Here is a 24114-nt window from a genome sequence, read left to right as displayed (position 1 = left end):
TCCTATCCTATGATTCAGTAAACACTGAATTAGAATCCTATACGTCCAAGGAAAATATGTAACACACCTTGTGTGTATTGTTTTAGCAGACTGCATACCTCTACTCGGAAACTTTATAAATTGGTTGGCCAAGTTGTCATGGTGGGATGAGCAGAAGGGATAGAACTTCAGATTGATTCGATAACGTTCACTGAGGCCAACCTCAGCTTCCACCAGGTGAAGTTCTAATGAAAGATGTTGCCATTTTCGGCTATACAAAGCCTACCTTCCCTAATGTTAGCTTTTAAACTAAGTGATGCGCCAAATAGAAGTTATGCTAAAAGCTGTGACAGAGCCCGTTTATTAAACTCCTCTCATATTATACACAGAAACAGTGGCTCAAGATGAGAAAGTCAGAAATTAGCAATGGGACAGTTATGTCCATGCAATAAACATCTCAGCCATTCTTCTTATGTACAACGGACAGGAGCTTTTGTGAAATCAATGATTAGTTGAAAGGAGTTAAAGGGTTGCGAGTAGTTGCCACCAGCCGAGGGTGCTGGACCTAGCAGAGGATAGGAACTAGTCAGCTCAAAGCGAAAAAGCTAGTTCTCATACTGCAAACGGACCTTTTACCCACTAGTGGTCGGATCCTGAATAGAGATGGGAACCCACTGGCTCACGGTGAGTGAGATTCCATCAACCTGTAACCCTGGTCCTTTCAGAGGAGGAGAGCTAGATGGCTCACATTGAATGGTTCTATACTGTAGACGGACCTTAGAAAATCCAGAAAGTTAATCTAGAAGGGGTAGCGCATGCATAACCAGTATCTCTATCAACCAGTTGGACTCCTAATATGTAAAAGTGGGCTTTAATTACACAACACAGTGGTGAAGACTAGACTTAGACTGGGAGTACACTGCGGAAAGTTCCAGTTTGCTTAATACTCTGTGGGTATTCAATCCACTTTCCACATAAATTATTTTAATGCTAATTAACCCCTTAATGATATTTGCCAAACCAAAACGTAACAGCATGATATAAAGTACACGCCAGCCATTTCTCCATTCCCGTCACATGCTATGTGCTAAAAGCACTCAGTTTTAGAGATCGATAATTTCATCGCCAGAATTCGTATAAATCCTCTATTAGTTCTCTCTGTTTGTTTGGGATTATATACTTTGGTTTTCTTTGAATATATTACTATTACACGGATTGTCCATATTTGTGTAGCGCACACCTTTATTCCACTTTTTCTGCACAGTCACGCTTTCCTCCAACCATACCTGCGTTCTGTGAGGTCACGCGGTGCTTTCTTATCATTTCTCTATAAGTTACTGATAAAGAGCTTAAAAAAATAGATTATAAAACCGTAGTGGAAAAGTAGAAATACTCTTACTTATTATGAGCCGTTTTAAGGTTAATAAACATCTATATATTTTTGTTTAAACTCATTTAAACTTTTTTTTCCTATATTGATAATAGATCCTACGGCCAATCATATGTTGAATTCTTCGTTGTGATCCATTTATCTTTCCCATGGAATTGACGCCCCAAACATTTTACCATTTGTAAAAACAAAAACATGAACATGAAAAAAAATCCCAAATGTTATTTTGAGTGTACAAAATATTTACACTATTTAAAAAAAGACATCACACCAAGAAGAGAACTCTTGGGCAATAAGTGATGATTACCCAATCCAGGAGGATGCAGAGTTGTAAGATGTAGAAGTTTAAGCTTTTAACACTACTTGTGGTTGAGATGCAGCCAGTGCCAAGGATTGGGGAGGGGGGAGAGCTTTAAGCACAGAGAGTGTATAAGAAACAGGAGGAGAGATGGTTGTGAGAAGGCAGTGAGTGACAGTCAAAGCCAGTGATGGGGAGTGTATTGGATACATGGAGGGTAAGATAGGCAGTGGTGAGGAGGGAGACACAAAGACAGCTATGGATGGGGGAGAGAGAAAAACAGACTGAGCCAGGGATGGAGAGAGAAACAGCGATAAAGAAAGACAGACCCCGATAAAGAGAGAGTGAGACAGAAAAGAGACAGGCAGGGACGTGGGGAGAGGGTCCGGTACATGGAGCGTAAAAGAGACAGCCAGAGTCAGGGAGGGCATCACGTGCCGCATACTGTAAGAAGTATAAACGTGCTTTTTCCTCCCCTGACCCTCCGTATCCAGAAGCTTCGCGTTATAAACTCTGCACACACACAAAAAATAACACATAAGCTCAAAACAGACTATAAACACACAGAACGTCTAATAACCGGCCCATAAGTTCCATTTGTTTTCAAACAGCCTGGACTCGCAGTGGCTTCCTGTATCATGTGACCACTACAGTCACATGACCTGTGATATCATCAGACGCCTTGCTGCTGGATAGGAACTAGCTGCTACCATTTTCACGGGGAGGATCTCATTCCTGTCACTGTACTAAATAATAACTCCCTGAACCCACACACATCGTATATCCGCCGGTATTGTTTTTCCGAAATGTTAAGTCGTTATTCTCAATTAAACGAGGGATTCGTACCGAGGTGTGCAGTGAGTTACTCGTTAGGGTAATTGTGCCCCCCTGCTCACAATAAGCCGCTGTGCCTGGATCCCTGTGGCTGTGGATGGGTCCCCCTGCGTTTACTGTCCGGGTGGAGTTGGAGCTTCCTGTGTCCTGTCACTGCTGTTGGTCAGTTTAGGTGTGAGGGACCTGGAGCAATGAGTGGTGAGTACCGGGGGCAGGAGGACCCGGCTTCTGGGTTCATAGTGTGCTGGCTGCAGGAGGCAGGTCACCAGCAGCTGGTCACAGAGGGGCAGCAGCGCAGGTTCAGCGTGCAGTCATTAGAGACAGCGCAGGTTCAGCCTGCAGTCATTAGAGACGGCGCGGGTTCAGCGTGCAGTCATTAGAGACAGCGCAGGTTCAGCCTGCAGTCATTAGAGACGGCGCGGGTTCAGCGTGCAGTCATTAGAGACGGCGCAGGTTCAGCCTGCAGTCATTAGAGACAGCGCGGGTTCAGCGTGCAGTCATTAGAGACAGCGCGGGTTCAGCGTGCAGTCATTAGAGACGGCGCAGGTTCAGCCTGCAGTCATTAGAGACAGCGTGGGTTCAGCGTGCAGTCATTAGAGACGGCGCAGGTTCATCCTCCAGTCATTAGAGACGGCGCGGGTTCAGCGTGCAGTCATTAGAGATGGCGCGGGTTCAGCGTGCAGTCATTAGAGATGGCGCGGGTTCAGCGTGCAGTCATTAGAGATGGCGCGGGTTCAGCGTGCAGTCATTAGAGACAGCGTGGGTTCAGCGTGCAGTCATTAGAAACGTCGCGGGTTCAGCGTGCAGTCATTAGAGACGGCGCGGGTTCAGCATGCAGTCATTAGAGACGGCGCAGGTTCAGCGTGCAGTCATTAGAGACAGCGCGGGTTCAGCTTGCAGTCATTAGAGACAGCGCAGGTTCATCCTCCAGTCATTAGAGACAGCGCGGGTTCAGCATGCAGTCATTAGAGATGGCGCAGGTTCAGCCTGCAGTCATTAGAGACAGCGCGGGTTCAGCATGCAGTCATTAGAGATGGCGCAGGTTCAGCCTGCAGTCATTAGAGACAGCGCGGGTTCAGCTTGCAGTCATTAGAGACAGCGCAGGTTCAGCGTGCAGTCATTAGAGACGGCACGGGTTCAGCGTGCAGTCATTAGAGACAGCGCAGGTTCAGCGTGCAGTCATTAGAGACGGCGCAGGTTCAGCGTGCAGTCATTAGAGACGGCGCGGGTTCATCCTCCAGTTATTAGAGACGGCGCAGGTTAAGCATGCAGTCATTAGAGACGGCGCAGGTTCAGCGTGCAGTCATTAGAGACAGCGCGGGTTCAGCGTGCGGTCATTAGATGCGGCGCGGGTTCAGGGTGTGGTCTTTAGAGAATGCGTGGGATTATCGCCCGGTCATTAGAGACTGCGGGGGTTCATCGTGTGGTCATTAGAGACTGTAGGGGTTCATCGCCACATGGGCCACAGTCCACTTCAGCACTGACTCAGAGAAAGCCGCGGGCAGGAGTCTGCTCAGACACTGATGCGCGGATGCGGAAAGCATTCAAGGCGATTTCAGTGGGAGTGCTTTCCTGCTACTGATTGGCCGCTTTGTGCAGCCAATCATTGGCAAGGATTGTTGCACCATGGAGGCGGAGGGCAGCAGCAGCAGAGCTGGAGTTTTTACATTGGGTAAGTTTTTTTAATAATGCGCATTAAAGTAGTCACAGCGCACTTTAATATGAATATTGAGGCTGTCGGGGGCAGCAAACATTTTGCTTTCCATGAGCGCGGATCCTCTCTCCCTTTCGTCCTGTCACGGAGACAAGTGATTGCGCCTGCATGAGAGGCCAGCGGTGCGGAGGAACCCTTTTGCCCCGGTGCCCATGCCTCAGGTGCCCAGCGCGCTCAGCAGCTCTCTCGCTATGGCATGCAGGAACCGTGTTGATCAGTAGCCCTCGCTGCAGAGGTTCTCTGACTCGCAGGTGCCTGTTTCAAGCAGATGCCATGCTGAGTGCGTGCCATGCCACGCAGGTGCCTGTGCCATGTTGTGCAGGCTGGCACTGGAACCTTGTTAGATGGTTGTGGGTTATCTTGTATACACAGGACCCCTGTTGTGCAGGTGCTGGTAGCTCACTAAAGGCCAGTTGGATGGGTGCCCAGGGTCCAAAGCAGCCTATTCATAAACCGCTACGTGTGAAGCCCTTCGATTGAAACTAGTAATCCTGAATGCTTTCCCCATCGGGGTGAGAGGCAGCCATGCAGGGTAGCTGCCAAATCACTGCTTACGCACATAGACTATCCATATCCAGGCAGGTATCCTCTATTATTTGCTACAATGTCTACGACACACAGACAATGAACATGTATCAGGGCTCTGAAGGCTTTCTGTTGGACTCACCGGTATAGTTTGTATAAACGTAGACAATATCGCTTAATATGTTTCCATATTATACAGAGATCATTTCATTTTTTGCGAACCAATCTTAAACCAGCCAAATTCAGCCGGTGTGTCACCTTCTACCGGGAATAGCTTGACTAGTAAACCAACTGAAACAACAAATAACTTTCTAAACCATATTATAGAAGAATAATTAATAATAACACATTTTCCTATTATATTTGAGGAATGCAGATGAAAAATTCCATACTCAGGATATTTTTATTTTATTTTCTGGTTAAATAAAAAGTAATTGTTAAAGAGAAAAATATTCTTATTGTTTATCATTTTTTATTACAAGAATATATGGAAGTTCTGGGCTCTTTTTTTTTCTGTAGTATTTCCTAAACTGCATCCTGTTAAGGATTTGCTGATATCAGCGTAAAAACAAAAAAAACTGACATTTTCATAAAGGAAACCTATAAAAACAACAATAAAAAAATATGATGTGTCAGGTTTCCACATTGACGGGTTATTCTTTGTGAGCCGCCGTGCCTTTCAGTAGCGGGATCATCAGCCGAAAACAAACTCTTAAACTTTATTGGGCTACAAAGTTACTTGCAGAGTAGTAAGAACTCATTATGTCAGATGAGCGATGGTTGTTTCTACCGTTGACGTCGTTCCACAGTCTTCACTGCAAGATTTGTTTCAGCTTTCTAGCCCAAGGATCAATCACCGTTCTGTATACAGTATACTGTCCCGATCAGCTTCTCTATACACGAACGCATATTGCTGTACTTACTAAATACTTTAAAGGCATACCTCCCAAGTGTCGCTCTTTAGGAGGGACAGTCCCTCTTTTGCATCCACTGCCCCTCATTCTTCCCCTGATGTCCCTCTTTTCTAGGAGCTCAGAATGCTTACTGGGTATTAATGTGACATCCCAAGGGTGATCGATCTGTATAGCAGTGGGACATCTGTACTGCGCATGTGCGCCGGAAATCTAACCATAGTAAATGTGAAGACACTGTAAATCAATATAAGACATGATCAGGACTATAGAAAATATGCAAATAACACGGAATTGCTTTATTTTGTTTAATATTAATCCTGATAATATAAAATTAAAACGAATATTAATTATGTACTTTGTGTATTGTGTGTATTATGCTCATGAATTATGTTTTATGATTTTCCACTATTTTTGGTACATTGTACTTCTGTTAGCGTCTAATTGATTAAATTCTGTGTTATTTGCATATTTTCGATAGTTTAAAATACGTTTAGAAACGTTTTATAAAAAGCAAGCATTGGGGTGTATCTTTGTAGATTTATTTTTATTTAAAAAAAATATTACAAAGCAGTATATATTAGTATAATATTTAATGTATTTATTTAAAAGGGATACTCCCGCTATCATAATCACTTTAATGGTAGCTGAATAGTTTCTTTAAATAAATGTTTCCCCCTTGTAAATGCATCAGAATCTCTTTCATTCATTCGCCTCTCCCCCCACTGCCAGATTCTTGGCTTGGAGGATATTGAGCTGAACATGTACCCTGCAAGCCTAGAGGTGCTGCATTTTGGCATCTGCAGCTTCTCTTAAAGGTTGGAGACTTTTATCCAACGAATGCAATGTACCGAAGCACTTTAATATGCATTTTTCATTGGTGGAGCTGCATGTCCATTTAATGTTACTGTAATCTAACTGGTCATTGCTTTACTTTTTTGGCAGATTAGTAATAGTTTAACATTGGTTTTCTCTAAGTTCTGAACTTTGTCCCTGTTACGGTGGGTGGTTTGTGCTTTCTGATTGGGATTACATTTTAGTTGATTAATTATTATTTTAGGTAGTTCATCTATGAATCGTGTCAAGACTTTTCTATCACACTTTGTACTTTCCACCTAATGAATATCTTTGTAGGATTTTTGGGACTTTTTAAATATGTTTTTTTTGGTTGCAAGGAAAGTGTATGCTGACCAGGACTTGCGTTAACTTGAGCTGTGCTCTAGATCGCTATGATTATTCCTCTACGATATCACGCCTCCCAACATTTCAGGTGTTCAAAGCGGGAGATCTGTGCTGGGGGTGACTAAAGGTGGGGAGTGGCAGGGCTGGAGTCAGAATTGGGCAATGTTAGAGGCATAGCCGCTGACCTGCTTTGTAGCAAGAGCCCCCACACCCAGCTTTAGAACAATGCAAGGTGGCCACTGTTAGTTGCAGATTAGGCCTGTCTTGCAAGAGCATGGACATCGGGATGCAGTCCTCAATCTGCAGTTCAGGCAAAGGGGTGGAGGAGTTTGTATGAACGAGTATGCATGATTGAGGAAATGAATGTGTATCTGTGAATGAGGGAATTAATGAGTATCTGGGAATGAGGGAATGAATGAGTATATGAATAAATGTTTGTGAACGATGTTTGCAGGAGCAGGTGCGATTGGACACAAATGGAGTGGGCGGGAGTGGAACACACACACACACACACGTTGTGGGAGCGGGCGGTAATGGTCAGAAATTCAGCTGGAGTGGGCAGGATTAAGAAAACAGTCCTGCGCAGGGTTCAACTTCCCACCCAGCTCATGATCCGCAATGCCTGAGAAAGCAGTGCAGTGGGGCGGCTATGCAGGACAGTGTCCAAAAATCTTCGCTGTCCCGTGAATGGTATGCAATATGTTCTCTCTTCCTTGTTAATATCTGATTGTTGATTTGCTCAAGAAGGGTTTTTATGGAGGTTGAGGAGACAGGAGAAGGCTTCGGGGCAGAGCATTGATTCAGTAATATTGGCTTCCGTGATGCGAACCTTTCAAGGAAATACCCCCATAGCAATTAAAAATCAAAAAATACAGACTGTGGGTAGTTTTAATAAATGTATCTTGGTAAGCTGAAAGTGTTTTACTGCCTGTAAAGGTACTTGCCTTTGGGAGAAGCTGCTGTTCCAGTAGTTCACTGCGATAACCCCTCTGTAGTCCTGTTTTTACGACAATGAGCAATCCCATTGATTTCAGGAGGAGAGCTTTCTTTGCGTCTCGTGGTTCCGATCAGCAGAAAGTGTAAGGCGAGGAGCTGTGAGGCGGGGAGAGGTGAATGCACAACGGGAACTCTGCAGAATCCCCCAGACGCATTTGAAAGTGGGACCTCAAGAAAAGGGACCACCCAGCTCTCATTAAACTGCTTGTATTGGTTCATATCAGTCTGTCTATTCTAGTTTTGTCAGACCCTTTGAATATATGCAAGAAGTTCTGCGTAAATTGTTGGCACTATAAATAAAAGATAATAATAAGTATGATGGCTGTTATATCCCTTTTAACTTTACAGGATATAAATTCCATTATATAAGGTGACTTTATATATCTAATAGAACCCAAAATGCAAACACATGTTAACAGATAAGAACCATTTGGTAAATTTTTCCTACTACATGAGATGCGCACACGGCGAAAGCATTCTTTGTTATTGTAAATGCTCTTCTGGATTTTCTTCTGTGCCTTGTTGTTACTGCTGTATTTTTCTTCTGCTCGATAAGCAATCTTAAGAGAGACATTCATGTTATAAATTTTACTTTCTCGTGGCTAAAATACAACAAGAAATTGCTCAGCCTGTACATAATATGCCGTAGGGCTGTTCTGATCGCTGTACATTTTGCTGCAGTGGAGTTGATGTTTTTTTTTATTATTATTATTTTTTCTTGAAAGGGGGTTTAATGTTAAGTTAGTAGGTTACATTTAGCTATACTAGGTGTGTGGAATTTATTATAAAAAAAATATAGATTTTTTTTAGTTCTTCACCTTATGACAATTCTCACAATAATAATAATTATAATAGTAATAATAAATAATAATATTATAAAAAATATATTTTTAGTTCATCACCCTATGACATTTATCACAATAATAATTATAATAGTAATAATAAATAATATTATAAAAAATATATATATTTTTTTAGTTCATCACCCTATGACATTTATCACAATAATAATTATAATAATAGTAATAATAAATAATATTATAAAAAATATATATATTTTTAGTTCATCACCCTATGACTTTTATCACAATAATAATATAGTAATAATACCTTTGAGGTCTTCAGAAAGCAGTCCTTATTAAACATTATATAATTTGCATGGATGCTTTAAATAAAGTCGAGGGGATTCGTTGTTGAAAAAACAGTCAAAATGGGCATTTTTTGGATTAGATGCTAGTGGGTTAAAAATGTAAAGGTTATAATCTCAAACTAGAGGGTCAGAGGCTTGGATGTAAGGAAGATTTATAATACTGAAAAGGTGGTAGATACGTTGAACAGCCTTCCATCAGAAGTGGTAGAGGTTAGAACAGTGAGGCGATTTACATGCATGGGGTAGAGGATAAAACAATACCAAGGACCAAAGATAAGACCAAGAAAAACTAAGTAGACTAGATGGGCCGAATGGTTCTTATCCGCCGTCAAATTCTATGTTTATGTCGTTAGTAAATTCAGACGTTGATGTGCTGATACCAGTGTGGGAATTAGCATAGATACTCGTTCCGAATATTTATCAGTGTGTCATATTTCTGTCATTACCATCTGTATTTACGGTAAACAAAACATTTTTCATGAAAATATACCATGTTGATATTTTAAACACAAGATTTATTGGAGCAGGAGGTTTTATGTCAAAGATATTATCAAAAAAATAGTTCACAATATAATTTGAAAGAACGCTCCCTAGCTTCTGTTTTTACAAAACCCCTAAAAAGGAAATAAATCTACTAATATAGAGTTTTTTTTTTAAGAATAAATGCCATTTGGTGAAAAGAAGTACATTTTTGTGTATGTGTAAAGGTTTCTGCTTTTTCTGTTGGCAGAGTTTATGTTGGGGAAAAGATTTTATTTTAGATCTTCTTGTTGTGTCTCATAGCAAACGATCAAAAGTATACATTTTAATGTAAAATTTACTTTGGCTTTTCCAAACTCCTTTTAGTAGCGGCAGTTACCCGGTGGTCTCGCATGTTTTACATACAAGGGGGGAGCTTCTGTGATACTTCATATAACAGAGAACTTTTAAGTCTGTTTGTGCCTCTTGAGGTCTGAATTGGAAACAAATGATTTAAAGTGCCAGAAAACATTTTAAGTTTTTTTTTATTTTATTTTTAAAAAAAGCAAATTTTTTTTTTAAATTACAACCACAATTTTTGAGAGGGCAACGAGCTGATTTCTCAGGAAGACCTGCCCTGCTTGCTTGCAGGAAGCGATCTTAACAGCAACAGTCACTTACTGCTCCTGCAATGAGCATACCTGGGAACTAAATGAGCCGACCCTGACATTATTTAACTATTAACCCTTTAACAGCCCGTCTTGAAGATTCTGTGTAGTGTTAACCAAATGTCCTTGTTGAAACTTTGACTGGTCATTATGTAAAGATGTTTTTAGAGAGATACCTGATGATAAATTACTATTTGACTTCACATCTACAGCTGCCCTACGTGGCTCAATGATCCTCGTCAATGGCAGGACAGTGTTGCCATTGAACTCAGTTGGAGCTCTTTCTGAGCGCGTGCACGGGGTCTCACTAGACCCCTTGGCCGGTGCATTCACTGACTTGAAGTTGACTGGCAAGAAGTCTATCACGTGATAGGGAATCTGTTCAGCTGAACACATCTCCATTGTGGAAAGGGTTAAATTTATATGGGGGATTCCGCAGAATTTCCTGCTCATTTTCAAGGGCCCTTTGTTATATGGATAAAAGTGCAAACGATGGCTGGAGTGTCCCTTGAATAAGACGTTGGCACAATAATGCTAATCCTCCTCCACCGGCATGGTGCGTAAAGAGATCACGTGAACAGCATTGCTTACTGGAAACAAAATAACTGATCGGGGGGTTTGGTAAGCTTGTAACCCAAGGGAGAACTGGGGTCATTTCGTTACAAGTTCACTCTGAATTGGGTCTGGCAAAGGTTTTTTATAGACAGCCAAGTGTTAAGCTTGGTAAATCCCCGAGTGAAATAATTGAGCGGAGCTCTGCAGAATGCATGATCCCTTCTGTATAAAGGTTTGTAGGCATCTAAGCTTTTTCAGTTGTTTCAGCGATCTTTTAGTGCAGTCCTTTTAACCACCCAGAGACGATTTTTTTTTAAATAAAACTTTGAAAAATCAGGATTTGGAACTTGTGGAATATTTAAACAATATCGGAAACATCCCCATTTAAATGAGCGGGGAGCTGGGGCGTGTCAAGAGCCCGGGACCCGGAGGATTCGGTGCTTCACCCGGCAATCTCCGAACAAACCGGAGAGTTCCAGGTATGCACATATAATGTTTACATATTGCTGGCCAGCCCAGATGTATATCTGACTAATTGGTCGATAAGATTATACATTCCACATACTGCAGGGCAGCATTTTATCTGAGCTGGTTAGCAATATGTCAAAATTATATGTGTCCTGGAAAACATGGCCGACGCGGTCACCCTCGTTGCTAGTTGATTGGACTGATGTTATGGAAGTTACTGGAATAGTCGCACCAGCTGATGGGGTTTTGATGAGAGCTGCGATGACAGGTGTAGGGCTTTGGTAGGGTAATGGACAAATTATAGCTTTGTTAAATATACTATTGCTAGCATTGTCTATCTGTCCATATGCGGATCTTCTGTATCTAACATATAAAACCTTAATTAAAAAAAACAAGAATTGTGTCTTAGCTAAAAAAGGGAATTGTAACAGACCAGAGAGAAAGACGGTAGACGATGGCGTTGCTATTAGGCACCTGCATGTTATTAAGTTTAACCTGGCTGTATGTACTTATCCCTGCGAGTGTAAATACTCCGTTAGTGGGCTCATTGCCTAATCCTCCAGTTGGCTGAATTGGTCACCTGTTCTCCGTTCTTCCTTCTCCTTAACCCTCTGAAATAAGAAAGGGTTCCGTTTCTGCTGGTTTGGACTGGATATTAAACTGGGAAGTTCTGGATACCGGCCTCCAAGGGTTTACACGCAAACGATGCCGATGGGCACCAGACCACAGTTCACTTGCCCGATAGGCAGTACAACCCTTATTACCTGTATTCCTTTGGGAGGGGGGATTGCTTTATTCTGCAACCCCCTGCACACACACACATTTGGAAAAGGGGCACCACAAAAATTCAAAAGGGGTATCCAGCTATGCATCAAAGTACATATGATGACTAGCGTGTCACTCAAAGGACATGTGGTGCAGTTGAGTAGATTTTCAACTCCAAAATGCAATATGACGGGTTGTTTTCAGGTTCACTCAAGTCGCTTTTCTTTGAATTAAAGGGTATAAGGACTTAAGATCAGTTATTAGGAAGGTGGTCCTTTTTATTTTTTATCTTGCGTTGTCTTCCACATGTTATATGTGTTACATGATTGATTCCATAGCGTCTGCTCCACCCCATGTTTCTCTGTGGCCCTTCTTATAAAACTTTGATCAGCTGTACGTGGTCAGGTTTGCAGATTTAAATATGTAAACTGTTTTGGGACCCATCCTGTTCAGTTTTAGGGGCATGGTGTGGTATGCTGTGTCGAACCGTACAGTCTTTAAAGGTTTTGTTCATTTTTGTTGCAAAAATTCCCTCCGTTGCTGAAATTACATTGCTGACTACAAGAACTGATTGATCTTCCACTTTGATTTTAGGATCACAGAGCAATGACGTGAGAAGACAGTGTCTCATGGAGAGATTGTTGGATGCAGTAAAGCAGGTGAGGTTGGAGCGTGGTCCAAGTGGATTTAAGTAGGAGCTCAGCGTAGGGAGAACTTGTCGTCGGGGTTAGCTCAAAGTGTGCTTTGAAGTGTTCATGGATAGGCTTCAGGCGAGTTCAAGTGGTTAGTGGGGGAATGCTATGAATCTGATAAATCTAAGATGCCCAGCCAGAGACCACCTTCACCCCATCTGCCCAAATATAAACACTGTCGTTTCATACGTCTCATGAGTCAAGAATATAGTTACTGGTATTATTTGAAATAATTGCCGCTGTGACACTAGGTTTTATAACACGCGTGTGAATTTTGATTTGTAGTGCCAGATTCGATTCGGAGGACGCAAAGAAATTGCTTCAGATTCCGATAGCAGGTAAAATGTGTTCCGAGGAGGTTTCTGGACATCCAGAAAACCAACCCATCTGTTCATTTTTGGCCGGCGATCCTTGTGTTATCTACCACCCTCTCAGTAAAGTAAAAGTTCACTACATTACATCTAAACCTGTGACCCTCTTGTTTCAGATTGTGACCTCTTCTTCTAACATTTCTCCTCCTTTGAAATAAACTCCCCCCCCTGTACTTTATTGGATCCCTTTATGCATTGAAATGTTTCTACTCCAGCCAACGTTCCGCATGCCTTTCTGGCAGTAAAATGATTCGCCTAGTTCTTATTGAAAAGGCGCTCCCGGTTTCTTGTATGGAAATAATGCAGTCAGCACCTAAGTCTGAACATAATGAATCCGATTCAGAAGCCAAGCGTGTGCCGGCGTGCTGTAAGAAACAATCCTGCCCCCTTTCACCTTTTCATCTGCGAAAGAAGACGTGTTTATTATGCTCGCCTTGCAGATCTCTAATTAAGTGTTTGTTTGCTTGCAGAGTTATTTGCCTGTGCGCTCAGTTTGAAGCTGTGCTGCAACATGGCCTGAAAAGGAGCAGAGGATTAGCATTAACAGCAGCGGCAATCAAACAGGCAGCGGGGTTCGCAAGTAAAACAGAGACAGGTAACCAGCTATTATCACCAGTCTGTCTAATTATGTTTTGACAGCTCCTCTGTGCGGAGTTAGCATGGTTTGTTTCCGAAGCGCTTTATTCAGTTGTTTCGCTAAAGTGCCTACCAGAATTTATTGCGTACTTAAAGGAGAACCCTCATCATACTTTTCTAGAATATAGAATAATGTGCTTGGACTTGATTAGCTCTGCCATAGACAACCATCGCTGTATTTTAGTAAGCGCGCTTCTAGGAGATATTCTTAAGAAATGTTGCTACATATGTGAATCTACTGGCAATCGTGTAAATCGTGTAGCCGTTTAAAAAAATAAATAAATAATGTAGTGATGGCATTGACAATGAATGCATCAGATGTACCCTACCGTTCAAAAGTTTGGGGTCACTTAGCTGTTTTCATGCAAAACAAGGACATTTCTGGCTGTAACATGTTTGCAAAAGGGTTTTCTAACAATCAATTAGCCTTTTAAACTTGGATCAGCGAACACAACGTGCTATTGGAAGAGAGGAGTGATAAAGGGCCTCTGTACGCCTATGAAGATATTCCATTAAAAATCAGCTGTTTCCAGCTATAATAGTCATTTAGAGCTTTAACAAAGTCTGCGCTGCATTTTTGATCCATTTCATGTTATTTTAATGAGCAACATTTTCTTCTCTTTCAAAAACAAGGACATTTCTAAGTGACCCCAAACTTTTGAACGGTAGTGTATATTAATGCATAAAATGGTAAAAAAATTATTGCCAGACTTACTTAAAGCGTATCTGTTAATGAGCAGAAGAATAAAGGTCTCCTTGCTCCTTACTTAAGCATCAAGGTTACTATGCCCTGGACCACCCTTACCCTATACAGCCACACATTGGTAAGGGAGGAGAAGACCTAACTTTACAGTATAAAATGGGGGTTCTCTAATTGTATAAATATGTGTTTACCACTATATACCGCATAGACATATTTATGCCAAATGTCTCTCTGAATAAAAACAACCAAAAAACACAGAAAAAAATAGCAAAATGTGTAGGTAATTAAAAATAATTAATTTTTAGTTGTGGTAAAACCATTGGACCAATATTCAGATAACACGAAAATGTGTAATTCAAAATGAGATATTATATCACCACGGTAGTTAATAAAAATGTTATTTATTGTGAAAACACAATCTACAAAATATCTATATGATCCGTGCAGCGCAAAAAATAGAAACAGAAAAATTATCTTCGAAACATGTCACAGTAAATCATGACATAAAATGCAATGTTTATCAGGAATTAATCCCTGGTTTATGGATCAACACATACAATGCAACAGGTGAAACAGCACATAACATGAACATCTCCGATTTATCCTAAAGATATCACTGCATGCACTAATATCAAACCAGTTCATTTCCAGTCCACCCAGCAACCACAAATAAAAGAAAAGGCAATAATTAGGGTGGTAACAAAAAAGTTCACTATATCTCACCATACTAGTCCGTAGAAATGGTAGTAATACAACAATTTAAAGAGACAAATACTCGGATATATCCCTTATTTTTCTAACATCTATAGGTTATTTGTGAGATTTTTAATATATGCAAATAATGTCAAACTTCAGAAAAAATATACTTAATTACAAGTAACAATACCTTTTACATCATTGCCGTTATCACGGGTTATTAGCTGCAGTCTCCCAAGCCGTCATATACGATAATGAAATATATTATTTCCACAAAACATTTTTAAAGGTTCAGCAGGTAAATCGGTAAATGCTTTATTCAGCAATGATCTCATGAAAGCTTGAGAAACTATTTTTGCCGAACTATATGTTAGAACAAACGAGGGAACGCAAAGCCATAAAATAGTCTTATTTTTTTTCACCTTTTTGTTTTTTTTTGTTTGATTTAAATGACTTGGAAAATCTTTTTCTATAAAGATCATTGTGAAGATTGTTCAGCATTTCATGAGATCATTTGTTGAGAGCAATATTCTTTTAGTAGATTGTTGCTTTCTAAATGTAATTTCAAGAACGGTTCGCTTATCCTCCTAAAACTGCCACCATTAGAACAGTGAAAGAAGGAACACAAATATTCAAAAATATATTTCACTAAACGAAAGTGGACCTCATAATGAAACGGTTTATTTTGTTTCAACAAAACTCAAAAAGGAACCGCGGTTGAAATTCAAGTTTTTCAGTTGAGAATCCCACCATTTTAAAACATAATGCTTACCATTGTTTTAAAGCGAGACTGTTACCTATTATTACTATTAAAGAGTTCCTGATGCTTTTTTTTTTAAAAAAAAAACTTCAAAAGCCAAAAAATAAATCTGCATGTGTTTTTACCTAAATAGAAAAATATATAAATTTACAGAATACCTCCGATATATCTTTACTGTGCACATTTTCCCTGTTGAAATAATGTACCATCCACTAACTGTAAAAAAATAAATAAAAAAAACAAACAAAAAAAATATATATTTGTCAACTTTTGAAACAAGATGTAAAAAAAAAAATTAACAATCAAGACCAATGATCCAGACAACCAAGGTCCACTTAACATGGAAATGTTTTCATTTTTCAGACCCAGCGTTTTGGGTGTACGTGAAAGAAATCCTCAATAAACATGAGCTTCAGAGGTTCTACTCTTTGAAAAACATCACTACGGACATCGGGAGAGGTCGTGCCTGGCTGCGATGTGCCTTAAATGAGCATTCCTTAGAGCGTTATGTACACATGCTGCTTGGAGATCCCAGTAGGCTTAGGTAATACCGACTGACATAGCTAGAACACGGTCTTCATTGTTTTCCAATATTGTCGATCCACCATTGTTTTCTTATGTTTGCAGTTTAGAGGGAGGTCTGGTTTGGAGATCAGAGGTCCGCTTTTTGTCACTAAACACACTTGGTTATCAGGGCTTTATATCATCTCATCATATTACTGACCAGCACATGTAAAGCTCAGCCCTGAGGGCTCTTTTGGAATATGCATCCTTCACCTTTATAAATTCTGGGCAGCTTCAGTTTGGTAGACACAGAAAGTATCTTTCTAATATAAGTTGTGTCTCCAATGTGGACTGAACAATAATCGAGAATAATATGACTTCTTTTTATTTTAAATGTTGGTTTAAGTTGATGGGTCACTGGAGTGAAAGGCATGTATTTATTAATAATATTTGCAACTAATAATATTTAAATAGAAAGTATCATAGAAATGTGATGTAGGTTGGCATTTTACTCAGCTTTATCTAATTTTGCGCCAATAAACTGAAGACCTGGAGGCTGCCGTTGTTGTCAGTTGTTCCTGGAAATTTCCTCTCTCTCAATGTCGCCCTGCCTTCTCCCCAGCTCTACTTCTTCTCTTGCCTCTTCTTGTTCGTCTTTCTTCTGTATTCTTGCGCTTCTCCCAGTGGCCTTTAGCGGAAATACTCTGTGATGCTGACAGATTCGCGGAGAGGTGGAGAAACATTTCTCTTATTCCGCAAATCAGTCTTCATTATTCTGGCCTCTCTGAGTACTTCTGCAAAAGGGTAGAGCCATGGAGACAGCCTCACCTCCTTTCCTCCAATCGGGTGAGTGGGTGGGCCCAGAGACTCCACCCCTTTTCAGAAGTGCTCTGGGAGGCTTGGTTCATGGAGAAGAGGATGAAGAAAGAGGACACTGGGAAGAGGATGAAGAAAGCAGAAGAGGCAAAATAAGAAGCAGAGCTGTGAGTGTATGAGAGGTTGCGTGAGAGAGTGCGTGAGTAAGTAAAGAGTGTGGATGTTTTTACATTTTAAAGTGTGGGGGATGGAGGGTCCCAAATATAGGATCCACCCAAATACTCTAGGTACGCTCCCCAAACACACTGAGCTGACTTTTCATGGTAATGATAATGCAGTCTGTTCCTTTATAAACGTCCATTAGTCACAGTAACTAGATGGGTGATTAATACTGAGCCTCAGATAACAGAGCGAGAACTCGTACAAATGGCTAATATGCAGCTGTCTGAAAACATTATATTATGTAAACTAGGAATTCCTGTAGTTTAACACCCTATATTTACATGGTATAACATAGCTAACGTTAGACAATAACTCCTCCATCTGTCTTCTTTTCAGTTTCTACTATGAAGACTGGTCATTCCTGTTGGATGAAGAACGTTCCAGCATGCTTCCTAACATGGCAGCTGGTAAGCCTAATCAAAGATTCATACAGATGCCTATATTTATATTTTTGAAAATATTAATAACGTGTTTACGTAAATGAAGGCTGTATGTCTCAGATATAGATACTGCATGGTTCATAAGATGCCTTAAGACACAAGCTTTTAATTTCAAGAATGGAATAATAGCCAAAGTTATGAGCTTGTTGGTTGTATTTGGGTAACCCTTGTTATAACCAGTTACAGTGAAAATACAGTATTATTATGTACGAAACACAGCACTTTTAGTTTTTTTACATAATTTGAGGGACATATTGAGCCACATGAAACCATTGATAGTGTTATTTATGACTGGAAGGCATGCCCCTGTTCTTTGTTACAAAAAAAATTCAATTCATTGCACAAAAAAATCCAGAAATAAGTTAGAAACAAGTTTTATTTCTTAATTTTTTTTTTAACAGTCGGGTGGGCATAGATGCAAGAAGAAGTCAGTCAACTTTTTTTATTATCATAAACACATTTCTCAAGCCATATACTTTCTAGATAAAACCCTTTCTGTTTTTAATTTTAATTTACATTTTAAATATCAGTGCTGCGACAAAAATCCCAAGATTCCAGTTACTGAAATGATCTGTTAGCATTAAGGAATGTATATATTTAATGAAGGAAACAAAGTGTTGATTATCTGATGATATGGTTTATTTTTTAATTAACTTTGGAATCATTTTCTATTAATGTTAAAATGTTTGTTAAAGGTTCTATAATTTGCTAAAAAAATTAAGATTGTACTTTTTTTTGTGCTTTATATGTCATGATATATTTTAGATTTAGACTTGCACTGAAGTCCACCTTGCCTGGTCTAATGGTGGGGCCAAGCTGTTTATTGCCTTGTGCGAATGACTACTTGCTACTTATTATATGTTTTGTGTCTACAAAGGTTTAAATTCAATCCTTTTTGCAATCAACATTGATAACAAAGATCTGAATGGTCAAGCAAAAAGTACCCCTACAGTCACCGACCTTCTGAAGGAATCTACTCAGAATGTCACGTCGTTACTCAAGGAGTCTACCCAAGGTGTCAGCAGTCTCCTTCGCGAAATAACAGCATCTTCTGCCGTGTCGATTCTGATCAAACAAGAGCAGGACTCTGATCCTCTTCCGGTACTCTCCAGAAGCGTTACTTCAGGTGAGACATCAGAGGTAGAAGATTTGGCAGCGAGATTCATTCTTTACGCTGTGTGGGGTATATCTTTACCCTTTCATTATTAAATATGATGGCTATCTACTAGGGCTGCAACTAACGATTATTTTAATAATCGATTAGTTGGCCGATTATTTTTTCGATTAATCGATTAATCGGATAAAAAAAATGAATGTAAATTTTTCATTTATTTAAAATAATTTACTAAACAAATGATGTTAAATACAAACAGCAGAATAAAAAAACTTTGATAATACATTTCTTGTCTTTATTTCCCAACCAGCCCCCCAATATATGCACATTTGAGCCCAGGCTTGCTACGCTGCCTCCCAGACATGCCATGCTGCCCCCCCACCACATATGCCACGCTGCCTACCACAGCACTCCACGCTGCCTCCCACATCTGCCACTCCACTCTACCCCCCACATCTGCCACTCCACGCTGCCTCCCACATCTGCCACTCCACGCTGCCTCCCACATCTGCCACTCCACGCTGCCTCCCACATCTGCCACTCCACTCTACCCCCCACATCTGCCACTCCACGCTGCCTCCCACATCTGCCACTCCACGCTGCCTCCCACATCTGCCACTCCACGCTGCCTCCCACATATGCCACTCCACGCTGCCTCCCACATCTGCCACTCCACGCTGCCTCCCACATCTGCCACTCCACTCTACCCCCCACATGCCACTGTGCCTGATAAGCCTTATACCCCCTGAAACACCACTCCATCCTCCCCAGACATGCCACCCTGCCCTCCCCACATATGCCACACCATGCTGCCTCCCACATATGCCACGCTGCCTCCCACATCTGCCACTCCACGTTGCCTCCCACATCTGCCACTCCACGCTGCCTCCCACATCTGCCACTCCACTCTACCCCCCACATCTGCCACTCCACGCTGCCTCCCACATCTGCCACTCCACTCTACCCCCCACATGCCACTGTGCCTGATACGCCTTATACCCCCTGATACCCCACTCCATCCTCCCCAGACATGCCACCCTGCTTCCCAGACATGCCACTTCTCTACCCCCAGATATGCCACTCTACCCCCAGATATGCCTTATACACCCTGATACACCACTCCGTCCTCCCCAGACATGCCACACTGCCCTCCCCACATATGCCTTATATACTGTATATGCCTTATACCCCCAGATATGTCACTTCACTGCCCCCAGGATTTAGATTCCCCTAAATTAACCCTAAACTCCCCATTAACCATAACTGCCCCTAAATTAACCCTTAACACCCCCTTAACCACAGCATCCCCTAAATTAACCCTAAAGACCCCATCAACCACAGCATCCCCTAAATTAACCCTAAACACACCGTTAACCACAACTGCCTCAAATTAACCCCAAACACCCCATTAACCACAGCTGCTCCTAAATTAACCCTAAACACCCTATTAACATAACTGCCCCTAAATTAACCCTAAACACCCAATTAACCATAACTGCCCCTAAATTAACCCTAAACACCCCACTAACCATAACTGCCCCTAAATTAACCCCCACCTCCCCTAACTTTCAGTAGCCCAAATATATATATATATATATATATACACACACATACACATTATATATATATATATATATATATATATATATATATATACACATACACATTATATATATATATATATATATATATATATATATATATATACACACATACACATTATATATATATATACATATACTTACAGTTAGATGAGTGTCACAGCCATGTGGTTCTGGCCTGGAGAAGGAAGGGGCGGGGCCAGTTGTCACAGTGATTACAGGGAGGGGGAGTAAGTAGGAGCTGCTGCTGTGAGACGGTGAGTCAGACTAAACGGATTATATAATGAGGGGGATTTTTCAGAGCGTTTGCTCTGAAAAAACCCTCATTTTATAATCGATAATAATCGATTCAACTAATCGATAATGAAATTCGTTGCCAACGAATTTCATTATCGATTATTATCGATTTTATCGATTAGTTGTTGCAGCCCTACTATCTACATTCATATTCCGAGCAGCCAGTCTGTATAATTTGCTTTGTTAAGGAAAAGTAGTTTAAGTATGCTCCAGAAAGTAATGTGCCGTGCTCTGTTTCTCATAGACGGGAAGATGAAAAAAGATCGAAAAAAGAAGAAGAAAGTGTCAAATATCATCTCATTTGATGATGACGGGGAAGAAGAAAATTCAAATATGGTGGGAGTTTCAAAGAAGCCCATGAGTAGCATGGAGAGTTCAGAGGAAAACTCTGACAGATCGTCTGCTCCTTTACCTCACTTTGAAGCTCAGTTTGAATTGAATATGTCTGACAAGGAATTCACTGGAGCTTCGTGGCAAACCGATTTACCGTGTGTTAATGGAGATATTGCCTCTCAGAAGCTGGATGTGAAAAGCATTGATGATGAAGACATCGATGATTATGATTCGTATGAGCCACAAATAATCGGAAAAGCAATAAGAGCTGAGAATGCTGCTTCCGAAGGGTGAGTTTTGACCTATGCTGTGTCTTTTTTTCTGTTTTATGACCCTGTGGTTATTGCACTAAAAAATGCCGTCGTAGTGTCTCTACTTTTTAAAATGGTATCATATATCCTAAGAGCAGGCTTAGCAAGGGGAAAAACAAGTGGCCAGTGAGCTGGTCTGGACTAGGACTTGGCACTTAAAGGCCAGCAGCCTCTAAATGATGTTGGTGGCTCTTACGGCAACTTATACCCAGGCCGTGCATTAAAGTAAGTGGCCCGCAACATCTCTCCAGTTTGCAAGGTGGGCCTGGCAGTGAGGTAGGAGTAAGTGGAGTTTTGAGTGGCGTAATTAGATAAGAGGATATAAAACTGGGGAAGAGCATGTGGGAACCAGCATGAATGCAGGAGAGGAAGTATAATAAGTGGATAGAACATGTTGGGGTAAATACCCTTAAGGTGAGTAATTTTAATATCCAGAGCTGGCTAGTGCTAGACGGAGCCTAAAGAGCAGACAGCGGTGATTGTGAATTGTAGTAATGGCGATGGCCTGCTTTAATACAGAGCGTTAGTGGGAAGGTTAGCAACACATTCCATGATTAGAATGAAAAGCATCGCACGGGTGTAGAGCTTTTTTATTTGTACGCCAGTGCTAATCACCCCGTCCTGAGCATGGATCTGATATTACTGCTGAAGTACTGGGTGAGACCTGCAAGAGCGATGAACTGCAGCAAGGGACTAGTATGGAGAGCTACAATACACACGCCTTGTATTGTTTCCTTTGTGGCATAAAATTCCACATATTCTTCAGTCAAGTCAAACTAAATGTTCTAAATATAATATATAATTTAATCTTGATATTAGTAAAGTAGATCAAACGATTTGCTCTGCCAGCAGGTAGTCGTATATATACTGACAAAACGTGTGTATCTGTGATCACCTTAATAGTCACATCACAAGCTCATTTATATATATATATATTTCTAAATAATTCTCCCTCATGTTTTGTGTGAAAGCTGGTAAGTCATCTAAAAAAGGTGACATTAAGAAGTAGTGGGTAAAAAACCTGCCCATATGTTTTATTAACATTTTTAACATTCCATATGGTAGATTTTAAGATGTTTATGCATTTACTTCCATTATCTTTCCTTCTGACAAGGTGCCACATCTCAGCTTAATTGATGTTCAACTGTATTGATGTTCATTTTTTATATCCTAGTAGGCTTTATTTTTAACGGAGGAAGTTTTACTTTACTGAGAGTGTGGTAGATGAATGGAACAGCCTCCCACCAGAAGTGGTTGAGACTATTACAGTAAGGGAATGTACACATGCATGGGACAGGCACACAGTTATTCTGATTTTAATGGTGATTGAGGTCTGAGTCTTTAAATCATGACAAATGGACAGACTAGATGGGCTGAATGGATCTTATCTGCCGTCACATTCTCTGTTTCTATGTAACTGGTGTAGAAAAGGGAAATCTTTATTAACCCCTTAAGGACAACAGGTTGTCCTTAAACTCATTAATGACAATGCATTGTGATTGTGTTGTGAAGGGGTTAAACCCACATATCGTAAAAAAAAAATAATCAAATTTCAAGCTAACATACACAATGAGAAATATAAGGATTGGCCAAATCCACATAATGTTATGAAAGCTGCATTGCGCTCGGTGAGCTGATTGGGAGCTAGAATATTATTATTTATTGATTTATATAGCGCCATCATATTCCATAGCGCTGTACAATATTGAGAAAGAGACATGTATGCGTTGCAGTAGCTTAGAATGGTGATGTATCGCGAAGCACATTATTCAAATATACCTATATGCTGAAAAAGCAGGTAAATCTAAATAAAATATTTCATTTATCCATAGATTAAATCCTGCTCTCTTCTACCAAGTTTTTTATTCTTTCCGTGTCACTGCAGTAACTTTATTTATGAATGAATTGTACCTCTTTGTTTGCTAAAGAATATTAAGGTCTTCCCGCTGCCACGAAAGCCTAATACATGTATTTTTTTCCCATTTTGTGATGTTGAAGAAAACAAATGTCACAAAAAACGGGCGCAATATAAAACCGGAAGGCTGAGATGCGTTTCCGAGCGAGGCTTCTCCCGCTAGGGTGAATTATGTTGGCCATAATAGTAAGATCACACGTTTTACTGATTCGGAAATAGCAGTACTTCTCTGCTAAAGAGCGAGGCAATAAGATCTCTTATTTACTCAGTTCTACTATTCATGGCAGCCGGGAATCCCCTTCGGTGATGTGAAAGTGAAATTCTGAGATGCTATGACTTCACTGACCTCATCTAAAGCTGCTGAGAGTCCACCTGCTCTCTTTAACCTCATGCCCCGGCTAGATTGGCAGCTTCTGAACATCATATTTAAAAATAAAACCATTAACCGGCTCGCTGGGAGAGCGATAAAATATAATCATTATACATCATTGTATATCATAATATGTAATACTCTGAATTAAAGTGCATCTGTTTCCTCTTGATGAGTAAAACCAACGGTTGCCAGGCACTAAAATTAGGCAAACCCAGCATTTCTTTTTTAATGTTGTCACAATGTTTCAGGAGTCTCTGCTTGTTAAATCCAGATGCATTCGGCTATAAATTGCTTTGAACGGATTCTGTGGCTTTCTGGGTGTCTGGGTCGCTCGCTGCCGTCTCTCTCGCTCCGATGTCTCGGTATTTGCCTCTTTGCCTCAGATTGTACCCGTGGGTTTGTCTCGGTGTTGGTCTGTTTGTTGTGGGTCGGCATC

At 40.7% G+C, this 24114-nt stretch overlaps 1 protein-coding gene across 1 annotated transcript in view; it reads left to right on the top strand.

Annotated features, from left to right (window-relative positions):
- Nucleotides 1-2547: 2547 nt before the first annotated feature.
- The window catches only part of SNX29 (sorting nexin 29), a 161528-nt gene continuing 139961 nt past the window's right edge, over nt 2548-24114 (top strand). Inside the window, exons 1-8 of the mRNA XM_053471455.1 lie at nt 2548-2699; nt 12489-12553; nt 12872-12924; nt 13428-13552; nt 16116-16296; nt 17631-17701; nt 18612-18860; nt 20991-21369. Of these exons, the coding sequence (XP_053327430.1) occupies nt 2693-2699; nt 12489-12553; nt 12872-12924; nt 13428-13552; nt 16116-16296; nt 17631-17701; nt 18612-18860; nt 20991-21369 (1130 nt within the window). The 5' untranslated portion in view covers nt 2548-2692. The remainder of the gene's footprint in view (nt 2700-12488; nt 12554-12871; nt 12925-13427; nt 13553-16115; nt 16297-17630; nt 17702-18611; nt 18861-20990; nt 21370-24114) is intronic.

The sequence above is a fragment of the Spea bombifrons genome, chromosome 7, assembly GCF_027358695.1.
Source record: "Spea bombifrons isolate aSpeBom1 chromosome 7, aSpeBom1.2.pri, whole genome shotgun sequence".
NCBI lineage: Eukaryota > Metazoa > Chordata > Amphibia > Anura > Pelobatidae > Spea > Spea bombifrons.
The sequence above is the reverse complement of the archived record's forward strand: the minus strand, read 5'-3'. Positions and strand labels throughout refer to the sequence as shown.